The sequence below is a fragment of the Nannobrachium achirus genome (assembly GCF_963921795.1).
Source record: "Nannobrachium achirus genome assembly, contig: SCAFFOLD_288, whole genome shotgun sequence".
NCBI classification, from domain to species: domain Eukaryota; kingdom Metazoa; phylum Chordata; class Actinopteri; order Myctophiformes; family Myctophidae; genus Nannobrachium; species Nannobrachium achirus.
The window spans coordinates 47941-61635 of NW_027664648.1; the positions used below are offsets into that span (position 1 = coordinate 47941).

Consider the following 13695-nt stretch of genomic DNA (forward strand, 5'->3'; position numbering starts at 1 on the left):
AGTGGAAAATTACCAACACTACGTGTCCCTTTCTTCCTGTTACTTCCTTGTTATGATATGGGAACGAATCAATGAGTCCCACGATTCTTACTGTCATAAACTGTACTCTTTATATACTGTTCTCCTCCATCTTGGAGGGGAGAGAGATTTACAAGCTGCCACTATGGTATGCTCACTGTCTGTCTTCCTTGTCTGACTCTCTTAAAATACAGCAATCTAAGATATACGTCCTTTGGTCTCTGTTTTATGTTGGTTATGGATTTTATCCATATTCCATACTTACTTAACTTTAATTAATTTATTTAACAAACCTATTCAATAAAATCGAAACAATCAAAACATCAATAATATACAGTATGTACATCGAAGCTACAGTATACACACTATAGCTTCGATGTACGATAGGATGCCAAGTCGAAAATGGCCTGGCATCAGTCTATATAAAAATGCTATCTAAATTACATTTTAGCCTTTGCATAAGCCTGTATGGTCATCGAGGGTAGGCAAGTGTTTCGGTCGGTAAGTGCTATGGGTTAAGATGGAGTCTGAAGAGGTGAGTTTTCAGACTACGGATGCTAGGGAGTGAGTCTGCAGTTCTAATTGCAATGGGGAGTTCATTCCACAGTTTGGGGGCCATGACATATGAGTGTTTTTCATTTATAATGTTCTTTATAGATTAGAGAGGCTGTTTTCAGTCACGTTAAACAACACTCTAGCAGAACTGTACAATGCCATTGTTTGGCTTTAGCGACCTACTGTACCACAAGACTCTGTGGGTGAGCTCGACAAGTACGTTTTATGAGTTTTATTACGTTGTGCTTGAGGACACCTAATCTATGTTTGTATTCTTATATTGTATATACGTTTTATGAGTTTTATTACGTTGTGCTTGAGGACACCTAATCTATGTTTGTATTCTTATATTGTATATAATTTGTAAATCTTTTGTTTTCATTCACTTCCCCTTCATTAACTCTTATACTGCTTTGGACGTTCCTGTTCGCCCCAATTCTCAAGAGACCTCCGCGCCAATACGGCGCTCGTTCGCGTTCGTTCGTTTACCTTGTTGATGTCCTTAAACTGATGAGGGGTCGCGCCGCCGTGTACTGTAAACACATTTTCCGCGGTGATGGTGTAAAAAATCCATTATGCGTTAACATCAACGGAGACCAATTCACTTCCTTGTTGATTCCTTGTGGCTGTGAGGCTCTGTGGCCAGTGACTGGTCTGAATGCACGGCAACAAATAACAGGCAAATTCACATTCATTCTCGCATGACGCCGCCCTCTGCTGCCTGGCAGACCAAAGTGCACTATTGCACAATAAAAAAATAAAATAAAAAAATAAAAAAATAAATGTCTATCTATCTACTATAACGTCGCAAAGGTAAGCCGCTTTTTGATGGCACCAGACCCAATAAATAAATAAATAATCTGGCAGTAGGAGAGTTAATAGTCTCATTCACACATGCATCTGTAACATGGAGGTTTTCCAGACTTTAAACAGTGTGGCTGTGTGTACCGATATATGAACGCACATATCCGACTCAGTAGACTTGACATGCAACAGACGCTGCCATGTATGATTCAACGCATGTGTGAATGGACGAGGTGGATTTACATTGACACTTATATTGTCGAGGAGATATGAACCTCCCCTACTCACCTAGGTGTTTAGAGAGAGAGAGATAAGACCACTGAAAATTAGTTCATTCATTCGGCTATGTGCGTTGGAAATATACCCATTTTCGTCTTCGTACATGTCTCTAGTTTACATTTTGGTATGATAACTCTTCCAATCGCCCAGCTTATTGACAGTTATCACTCCCTAAACAAACCAATATCCATATGAAACAGTGATGAGTATAGTGTGGTACGATGTGTACTTCCGTAGGATTTTTGTGCTAAAATTTTAATGTTTTTGCAGATCCTGGTTCTATAGAGTCCAAACTATGAGAAAATGATGGGTGCCAACTTTTCCGGACCCCCACCCCCTATCTGGGGGTCATATAGTTTGGGGCCTCCCAGAACAGTACGCCAGCCAGTTAATGTCCAATTTTCTTAATATTAGGGTTGTTTTGTAGGTTTTAAAACATTCTGAGTTCATTTATTACAATTTTGAAGCAGCCAGAATAACCTTTCTGACATTTGGTTGGGGTCTTTCCTCACCTGGGACCCCCCAGACGCCGGACCCCTGTGCCTATCTCAGTACTCGCTCTGCTCCTGCTCCAGAACAATGTCATATTAGATCATAATTGAATAAATGTTTTTTTTGCTGGACTCTGAAAACAAAAATGAGTTGTAGCAAACACCAGGGGTCTTCCACAGGGGCTTCGGGACCCCTAGGGGGTCCTCAGAGTTACTACATAGTGTACTTCTAATGATTTTTTTGCGTAACTTTATTTTTTTTACTGCTTTGGCTTTTATAGGGACCAAACTGTCAGAAAATGCTCCTGCTCCAGAACAGTGTCAAATTAGATCATAATTGAAGCATAAAAGCTTTTGTAGCTGGGCTCTGACAACAAAAATGAGTAGCTTATACCAGGGGTCTTCCACAGGGGGTCTGGGACCCCCAGGTGTCCTCAGAGTTACTACAGGGGGCCAGCCAAATCTCTGGTCACCCCAACCTCCCAGTCAGCCAAGACATCTGACTGGAAAATACCCTCCACTCTCTGAATTCCATCCATTTTCTTCAATTGGTGGAAGCTCAGGGCAATTTGTCAAGTATCATTTATACTGCATTGTGATGTAGCTGGCATGGAGGATATGTGGTAGCAGTGCAGCTCCAAGTTCTTTGACTGAAATCCCATCCCATTACCCTGCATTATCACAGATGCAGGGTTGTTGGACCAAAGTGCTCCAATGACTCCAATGTTGATGGAAATAAGTAAGCCTTGCCCAGCCCTGAGGCTCATAGGGCAGGAGTCTATGTCCTGTTTCAGTGAGGCAGCTTGATGTACAAGTACCCCTGGACAGTGGACATAATAATAGTTTGTCACAGGGACATACTAATCCAGCCTTTGATGCTGAGGTCATACATTCAAGATGTATGACAAGATGACTGTGTGTGTGTGTGTGTGTGTGTTTGTGTGTGTGTGTGTGTGTGTGTGTGTGTGTGTGTGTGTGTGTGTGTGTGTGTGTGTGTGTGTGTGTGTGTGTGTGTGTGTGTGTGTGTGTGTGTGTGTGTGTGTGTGTGTGTGTGTTAAATGGACATGTTGTTTTGCGTGCCCGCTCTGACATCACACTCTGGCTTCACTGTGATGGCACACTAACAGAATCCCTTTTATGATCATATATGGAGTTCCTTGATGTCTTCAATATTAAGCCCATATCTAACAGGACTTCATATGGGAATGCCCATATATGGAGGCCACATCGGCCACATGCCACACTAACAGAATCCATATATGGCCAAGACAGATGGCCAAGACAGTCTATATCTGTGTGACTGGTTCTACAGACAGGGATCTCCATGAAGGGTATGATGTCAGTTGTCATAACAAATAACTGAGTAAGCATGTTTGGGCTCTCACAGCACATCTCAATATACAGTACATGGATCTGTACATCTGTACACCGATATACATCACTGGTCAGATGGCAAAGAATTGGCGCCCTGAGGCATCTTACTAGTAAATAATACTGAGAATACTAATAAACCATCAAGTACACTACATAAACCCAGGATGCATAAAACTAACAGTTTCTAATATTATTCAAAAATAGTTAGCAAATTGCAGAACTGGTTGCAAGAATATGGCCAAAACTGGAAAAGCCATTTGGCTGGCCCCCTGTAGTAACTCTTAGGACACCTGGGGGTCCCAGACCCCCTGTGGAAGACCCCTGGTATTAGCTACTCATTTTTGTTGTCAGAGCCCAGCTACAAAAGCTTTTATGCTTCAATTATGATCTAATTTGACACTGTTCTGGAGCAGGAGCAGAGCAAGGACTGTAATGAGTACTGAGATAGGCTCAGGAGTCATTCCGGGGGTCCCAGGTGAGGAAAGACCCCAACCAAAAGTCAGAAAGCTTATTCTGGCTGCTTCAAAATTGTAATAAATGAACTCAGAATGTTTTAAAACCTACAAAACAACCCTAATATTAAGAAAATTGGACATTAACTGGCTGGCGTACTGTTCTGGGAGGCCCCAAACTAGATGACCCCCAGATAGGGGGTGGGGGTCCGGAAAAGTTGGCACCCATCACTTTCTCATAGTTTGGACTCTATAGAACCAGGATCTGCAAAAAAAAAAAAATTTTTTGCACAAAAATCCTACGGAAGTACACATCGTACCACACTATACTCATCACTGTTTCATATGGATATTGGTTTGTTTAGGGAGTGATAACTGTCAATAAGCTGGGCGATTGGAAGAGTTATCATACCAAAATGTAAACTAGAGACATGTACCATGACGAAAATGCAAAAAACTTACGGTCACCTTGGGTGGTACCAATTTGGGCCAATTTCAGAATTGGCCCCAGGCCTATAGATTGAAAAAGAACACACCGAGTACAGTGCTAATCAAGTACTAAGTAATTAGTATAGGGGGTCTAAGTGTTCTAAATTACAAATATTATCAAAATATTCTGCGGCAGCCCTGGTCTGGCATCACGGCACCCACTTTGAGAAACCCTGATGTAGACAATGCTTCCCTGTGTACTGCTAGTGCTACATTATACGTTTCACTCATGCAAACCTAGTTAACTTTACATTCCATTCTAAGCAAGTTGTACAATACGTTTTGTATTCGTATAGTGTTCACAACATGTGCTTTTAATAAAGGTAGACAGCACCCTACGTGCAGACAGGAAAGATCAGTTATGTCACATGAATGTCCCATAACTTTCTCAAAATAAACATGTTTTATTTTCTAACAAGGTATCATGCATAGATCTAGATAAATACTGAAGGCCTATTCACTCTACGCTGGTGTTGCGTGTGAGAGCGTACGCATCCCATTCATCTCCAATGGAGGCTGGCGTATCGTGCTAGACGGGCTGTCTAGCGCGATACGGTAAAAAACGTGTGGTGTGAACAGAGCTGTATAATTTAAAAAAATAGTTTTGCATGGGTGCACCAATGGGAAAAGGCAATGTTGTGTGGAAGGAAATGAAAGATTGCATCTGAAATGGACATTCTCCCATTGCATTGCTTGCTACATGTGTGAAAGGTCAACCAACCTAATGACCCGACCGGATTGCCCATGACATTTTCCTTGGTGTGATAACAATTAATGGCACACATGTGCATGTTCTTTCATGTTCAGGGTCAAGACCTTAAAGAAGGCCGTGTCAGCCCTTGCTGTTCCTGCAGCGCCTTCTTGTCTAATGAGTTCAAGTTTGGTGTTGGTGTTGGTGGTGTGTGATTGGTTCTTGGTGATGAGGTGATATTCTCATTGGTTGTTTTGACGGCTCGTAGGATGGATGACTCCCGAGAGGGGGTAACAAGGCAGCGAGGTGTTGTGTGTGTGCGACTGTGTGCGCGTGCTTGCGTGTGTGGGTGGGTGGGTGAGGTGCGTGAATGTGTGTGTTAATTTGCCAGTGTGAGACCTAAACACATTGACAGCTTTGTGAAACGCAACCGAGAGAGGCAATAATCCCAACGTAAACAGACCTCCCTGGTGCTGACACACATTCACAAACGCGCACACACGCATGCACACACACAAACACACACATGTACATATCCACATAGACATACACACAGTACAGGACTTTCATATTTTTCTTTTTTGTGGATTTCGAAACACATGAACCATACTGTACTCTCCTGCTGTGTTGAATTTATGACTGTGAGCTGAACCATTCCAGTCCACTTCCAGAACGTTACAACACCCCGTACTCTGTCTCTCTGTGTCTCTTTTCTTGTCTGAGTAATGTTTATCCAGTGTACATTCCTCTGTGTTTATTTAACCCAGAGACTGCACATTTTGGGGTTACAGACCTGTAAGCCAGTGTTGATTTTGACAGGAGATTTTGATTTAGTCTTAGCCATAGCCTTTTGAATAAAATTCTGTTTAGGTTTTTGTCATATTTTAGTCACCTGGAATGTTGTCCCTCAGGGGATCACCAGGTTATTTTCTGAATGTGTAAAAAAAAAAGAAAAAAAAAAGTTAAAGTTAAAATATAGGCTATACCGGTATATATATATTTCTTTTGTACCTAGTTAATCAGTAGATGCACAATAATGAATATTCTTTCAGAAGGCAGCATTTCTAACTCAATCGCACCACATAGCTTCTGTAAATTGTAACCCAAGGCTGTTTACTGGTACAACATGGAAAGATGTGGAAGTTGACCAGCGAGATCCATCTAAAACCACAATTAATACCAACCGGTACTGCAGACATCCCAAGTCTCCCGGATGTTGCGGGAGTCTCCCGGAAATCAGCGTCTCCTCCCGGACACCCGCGAGTGGCACCAAACCTCCCGGAAATCCCGGCCGCTCCCGCAAATGCTTGCCATATCCGGCTGGATCCGGTCAAAAAAGGCGGATCTGCGACCCGCGATGTGTTCTAATCCGGTTCTAATTCGTCGTCAAACTGTCAATCTGGCAAATGCATGATTGTAATTCGCTGTGGGAGATGAGATGGAGACTGGGTTCTCCTCTCGAGAGTCGAGACTCTCAACCGCGAGAATATAATCAGCTCGTAACAGTAAACAGACAGGTTTTTGACAGGTCTTGCTTAATATGAATAAAATAACAGTACATTACAGCTGTTGGTTCTTTTTCACTGGACATACAACTGGACAAGCTGCGTCAGCCACGTGCAACGCACAGCAGCCTGTGTCTCACTGTGAGAGTGACATAACCTTCTCCCAAATAGTTAAGAAAGATATCATTCTATAAATTAACCCGATTATATTAAGCCTAAATGGTTCCGCCGGCGTGCAGAACCGTTTTTAACTGTTTTTAACCATTTTTAACCGTAGAAAAATGAGTAAAAACCGATAAAAAAACGAGTTTTTTTCGTGGACAGGTGCACGCGTGCTGTGCGTGCGTGCACAGGAGACCTCCCGGAAATGGTGATCGCCAACTTGGGATGTCTGGTACTGCCGCATGCAGCCCCGACTGAAACGATCTAGATCAGTGATTCAAAGACCCCCAGGTTTGGGCCTTGGACCCCCCATTTAATGCCATTTTTACCTCTTGGAAAATCCTCTGTGTTCCTTTAACTCAGTCATCGGAAAATGCATTGACAGAAAATGTGTGTGTGTGTGTGTGTGTGTGTGTGTGTGTGTGTGTGTGTGTGTGTGTGTGTGTGTGTGTGTGTGTGTGTGTGTGTGTGTAACTTTGTAACAGATCGTCGTGGACTCACTCTTGTGCACAAACACAAAACTGGAGCATCCTTCATGTTGGTTGCAACAACCTTCCTTTTTTTTTTTTACAGTTTCTTGATAAAATATTTGTCTTCTTTTTTTGGTTGCCAATTCGCAACCTCAACGGCACTTTCCCGCGACCCCACTTTGGGAACCACTGCACAAGTGTTTATCAGAATATGATCCTTTTGTATTGATCATTTAAATAAACATGCTCTGAGAACACGCTGATCGACTGCTGCGATAAGTGATCAGGTGGGGTGGTCTGCCAACGCTTTCCTGAAGCCACGTGATTTATGCTTAAAGTTCCCTGACGCCGTGTGATTTATATCCTTCATCCTACTTCCTGGTTTAACTTCCTGTTTCCTGTGTCCGCAGGCCAATGGAATTCCAGTTTGCCAGTTCCACTGGGAGCTGAAGAGAGCGGAGCAGGAGTGTCGGCTGTACCTGGAGAAAGAGCCACTGTATAGCACAGGTGCACGCAAACACACACACAGGCGCGCACGCACGCACGCACACACACACACACACACACACACACACACACACACACACACACACACACACACACACACACACACACACACACACACAGGCATGTGCACACATAGACATCAAAAGGGGCTTGAGCCCCTGCCCTTTTATCCGTCTGTAAAAAGTGCCCTCTCCACATGAATGCAGTTTTTACTATGGTGAAAGAAATGCAAATGCCCTCTTTCCATGCCATACCTGAAGGCAGCATTCAAGAGAATTGCCTTGTCCAAACTCTCCTGAACTTGAATGCAGCATCTTACAGTATGTTCAAAGAAATGCAATCTCTGTGTAGAAAACCATGCCGTACACCACATCTCCAGTATTGACTTGATTATGCTTAGTTCAGTGTGGTATCATCATCATCATCATCATCACCTTTATTTATACTCGAAGTACAGTTGAGGGCAAGCCCTCATTTTCAATGTAGACGAGGTTACAATACAGAACAATAAAAAACACAATATTAAAACATTATAAATTAAACAGAGTAATTTACAAAAGAACAAAGTTAATAAATCAAGTGAAACATGTGCAATCATTTTTTCTTCAAGCATCGAAAATAGCCAACCTCAAGCTCACAATGCATCGCAGCACAGCGCGTCGTGAGCATGGAGGTCTGCTATTTTCGATGTTTTCACAAAAAGGCCCTTTTCGAAATGTCAGCCCCTGCCTCTCTAACATTCTCTGCACGTCCCTGCACACACACGTCTGTCTGTCTGTGTACAGACAGATTTACACCTTGCATTAAAATATAACTGAACAACGTGTTCTTGCCTGTGGGTTTACACTTGGCTAACTTTATTAAGCTGATAACAATGTGGTCTGCCAGGTACAAATCAGCTGTGATGGAGCAGCGCTAGACCCGAAACCCGCAGGGTAACAGTAATGGGGAATTGGGGATTCCAGGAGATGTTTGGAAAACATTACGTTATTGCATTATAATGACTAGATATTGCCTTCAGCTCCCTAGGAAAGAGGTGGATTTACAGTGGTCAGAGCAGTTGAGAGATTTACAGTGATATCACTAGCATACTGTCTCCCACACATCTCCTGGAATCCCCCATGCATGTTTGAGATCTAGATTTTAATGTTTTTACCAGACGCATGAAAGTGAGCGCATTGTGACAGTGGGCGTAGCATCTCTCTCTCTCTCTCTCTCTCTCTCTCTCTCTCTCTCTCTCTCTCTCTCTCTCTCTCTCTCTCTCTCTCTCTCTCTGACACACACACAGTAAAATCCTGAGTGTTAAAATGAAACGACTAAAATAAATTGTAGTTAAATTGCTGCAGAGGATTTTGCCGCATGCAACATTTATTCTTAATTCCGCGGCCTCTTGTGTTTTATTCTTTATTTAATTTGGATTCTTATTTGTTGCGACCGAAGGTCGCATATACTCTGAAGAACCGTGTCGCTTGAGTGTCCTTCCTTCCTTCCGTATCCTCGTGACCGTCCGTATCCTCTGTGATGTCAGTGTGATGTCAGCGAGTTGTGACATCACCTCCTGTACAGGGCGGCTACACGAAATGTGGATAACACTATATATGGAGATAGTCCAGTCCATCATGTCATATGGGACTAACGTCATAGAAAGTAGCCATTGTTAGGCCGGAGTCATTGGCTGTCTAAACATGGAGATGTGGATAACACTATATATGGAGATAGTCTAGTCCAATATGTCATATGGGACTACCGTCATAGACAGTAGCCATTGTTAATCCGGAGTCAATGGCTGACTGTCTGTACAGGAAGTGATGTCACATGACATACTTTTTATGCCCATATATGAGTCCTAACATGGAGATGTGGATAACACTATATATGGAGATAGTCTAGTCCAATATGTCATATGGAACTACCGTCATAGACAGTAGCTATTGTTAGGTCGGAGTCAATGGCTGTCTGTCTGACTGTCTGTACAGGAAGTGATGTCACATGACATACTTTTTATGCCCATATATGAGTCCTTCTGTACCACATCTCCATGTTGAGGCAAACTCCACACAGAAAGGCCCTATCGCCAACCCTTACTAAGTAGCATACATTTACAACATACCTTCTCCAAAAACATCAATATTGAACTCCATATGTATATGGATACATACATGTATTTTTATTAATTAAGGATAAAATAAAATTAAAATGCCATAGATGGGCATTCCCAAAAGCAAAATCCCTTTATGCCCATATATGGGGATTTCTGATGTCATCAATCTCTGGCCCTAACTAGCTCAAAAGCCTGCTTTACTCTGATTTACACCCTACCTTTCCAGATGATGACCTATTGGGTATACACTTATGTCCAAATATAGAAATCCCAAGGCATCAAACCCAAGCTTGGCTTTACTAATTAACATACGTTTTATGCCCATATATGGAGATCCCTGTCCCAATGTTATCAATATTAAGGACATATCTGGAAATGCCCATATTTGGTAATGTCCACATATGGGCATGTTTTGACATAACATAGTCAGGGCCCTATCGCTCACACCCTAGGTTGGGTTGGCGTGTTCTCCCCGTGTCTCCTAGGGTTGATATCCTCACAAAATTGGTGCAAGTCAATGGCAGCGTTTCCAGAATATCAACAATACCAAGGGCCACCAGGACCGTAGGGCTGAGGACAAGGACTTGCAGCGAATGAACGCCGCACTGGAGCGTGAAAACCAACAGGCCTGATGGAAAATGCTACATGGCCGCAGGCTTTGTGACGTCCCACATCTTATGTGCTGGGCATACTACTAACCGACGCCAAGGACCTCCAGAGGCCATACAAAGAGTATCTAACCCGAGGCCCCTTACTAAGTAGCATACATTTACAACATACCTTCTCCAAAAACATCAATATTGAACTCCATATGTATATGGATACATACATGTATTTTTATTAATAAAGGATAAAATAAAATAAAAATGCCATATATGTATCCATATACATATGGAGTTCAATATTGATGTTTTTGGAGAAGGTATGTTGACATTGAACAGGACATATATGAAGCGTGTACCACTGACAGATGCAACAGGAAACTTAAGAGACCTGGAAAAGGGATCCTACTATTGTCCCAAATGCGAAAAGACCTCTCCAAACGTTAAATACAGACTTCGGCTGAAGGTAAAAATTGAAGAATCTGGAGATGTTCAATGGGTGACATGCTTCCACGAAACAGCTGAGGTACTGCTGGGTCACAACATGACTCAGGAATCACTGAAAATTTTCAAAGAGAATGACAAAATTGCATTTGAAGACATATTGAATAAAGTAATCTCAACAAGTCATGTCTTCATAATCAAAGTCAAGGTGACAACATACCAAAATGAGAAACAAATGAACCACACAGTACTGAAAATCAACTGCTGCTCTGGAACACAGGGTAGTGTTCCAAAGATCTAGGCTGATAATCCAGCTTTTGCAGCGTCACAGGTTCAAGTCCTGACTTGCGACCTCAAGTCCCCATCTCTTCCTGTACGGGGCGGCTACACAAGACTAAGAAAGACAAAAAAAAAAAAGAGAAGGATACACAAGATTAAGAAAGACAATAAAAGAGAAGAATAAAAAAGAAAAAAAGAAGGAGGAGGATAAAGATACCAAAAGGAGAGAGAAGAAAGGGTGGATGAGGTACAATGTGCGGTATCCTCCTCTGATCTGATACGGGCGGCTGGACTTAGATCACCTATGAAAGGATTTCCATGAAAGAATGTCCATCCACCTGGAGAAAAGAAAATGTAACAAGGAGGTGGCAACGGGGTGGCCAGATAAAGTTATTAGGCCTGGATCCAACTTTAAGTCGACGCACATGATTCCAGAAGTGTAGTGCTTATTCGCTCTTGTATCAAACCGGTACTCGAAACGTACTTAGAATTTAACATATTTTCTAAAGTAAATATGGGGGCTGCTGTGTTAAGAACGTTTCGTTGTCAAGCTCAATGTTGGGCATTTGGACCTATACATGGAGAAATGGAGCGAATCTGTTTGGCCTAAACATGGAGATGTGGATAACACTATATATGGAGATAGTCTAGTACAGGGGTCCTCAAATACAAATCTACAAATACAAATATTCTTTTGAAACAGGTCCGGGTCCGGGGAAAAAATAAAACAATTATACAATATATATATATATATATATATATATATATATTATACCTGTCAAATTTAGTGCGCTATTAACTAGTTAACTCACAATCCTTTTAATGCCACTAATTTTTTTAACTTGCGATTAATGCAGCTGATGTTTGAGCCTCGGTGCGCTCCGTAGTATAGAGAGTGAGGAAGCGAATGCGCTGACAACTCGCATCCTATGCTCGCATCAAATACCGAAGCATTGAAACGGCACATCTGCAGACAGCGCAAGCCCCAGACACACAAGCTCCCAAGAACAGGAGCGCTCCAACTTGTACTGTACACGAGCACATAGTAGCCTACTAGCCTACGTTCGTTATACAGTGCCCCCCAGACCCCCGCACCAACACACTAACAGTGACCACCAAATGCATGCAACAACGGCCAGAGAACCCACATAGCAAACAGGTTTGGCCCAAATCCGGCTGTTATGGCCCACATCCGGCTGTTCTGGCCCAACTCCGGCTGAAATCCGGCAGGTCTGGCTGACTGTGGCTTGTGTGCCACACATCTCCAACAAGCCATCAGTACTCTCTACATCATAACAGCTGGGTTTCTCATAGTGAACTAGGGTGCCCAATAACACCAGTCCAGGGTGCCTCAGAATATTTTGATAATATTTAGAATGTATCAATATTACTTCAGTTAAACCAATTTAGACCCTCTAATGCCTCATGCTTGCTTTGTAAAACACCCGAGTTGCACTGTACTTGAGTTATATTTATACACCAAATCTCTTCACCAAAAATAGCCGATCTACAAGATCTTGTAGCATCTTGTAATGAGCTTGTAAATCTGCTACATTTGGTGAATATCCCCTTAGAATAGAGATGTTGGGGTTTAGTGATTGCTATTTGTCTACTCCCATGTTGATATGAGTATTAATATCAGTTTTAGGTAGATTTAGAACAAATACAAAATATGCGATTAATTGCGATTAATCGTGCGATTAACTATGGACAATCATGCGATTAATGGGATTAAAATTTTTAATCGACTGACAGCCCTAATATATATATATGCATATATATATATATATATATATATATATATATATATGCCATTTTTATTATGTCAGTCAATCTTAAATAGTAGGCTAAGATACATAAAATACCAACCAGGGGTTGACACTATGGTCTCACTCAGAGGCACTTACAGGTCATGTTCTACTTGCCCTCAGGTCATGGCCACTTGCCCTCATTATTGTTCATCTTACATAATTAGGGATCCCTTTCTATTTTTTTTTTTACAATGAGTATTGTTATTATTATTTTTTTTTTTGTAGTTTGTTGATGCAGTAACGGTCTTTTTCCGTTTCTTTCTTTATTAAAAGGGTCCTTAAATTATGACTTCACTGTCATCATCTGGGCTGGGGACTCCTCCAAAATCATTTGGGGGACTTGATTGAAGAGAAACAACCCATTAAAGCAGGGAGAACAGAATGTTCAACGTGGAGCAGAGATATGGAGCAGAGATATTTTGCGCTGGTGCTCTGGTTTCTTTTAACAAACTGGGATAATCTTCGAATCATTTATGCTTGTGTCGCAACGTGAATATCGATATGAAAACAAGGTGTCGCACGTCAGACTCTGTCAGAGACGAAGCGTGCGGATCGCTGCATATCCATGCAGAAAGAGAGGCAGCCGTCACGGGCCGTCGGGCCGTGGCACGTCGCGACAAACTCTGGAGATAAGATTACAATCCTGCAAACGTATTCACGT

At 42.1% G+C, this 13695-nt stretch overlaps 1 protein-coding gene across 1 annotated transcript in view; it reads left to right on the forward strand.

Annotated features, from left to right (window-relative positions):
* Positions 1 to 13695, forward strand: part of LOC308280702 (vasoactive intestinal polypeptide receptor 2-like) — a gene marked incomplete at its 3' end in the record, with an annotated part of 68734 nt that overhangs the window by 24320 nt on the left and 30719 nt on the right. Inside the window, exon 2 of the mRNA XM_080755021.1 lies at positions 7701 to 7797. Within this exon, the coding sequence (XP_080611147.1) occupies positions 7701 to 7797 (97 nt within the window). The remainder of the gene's footprint in view (positions 1 to 7700; positions 7798 to 13695) is intronic.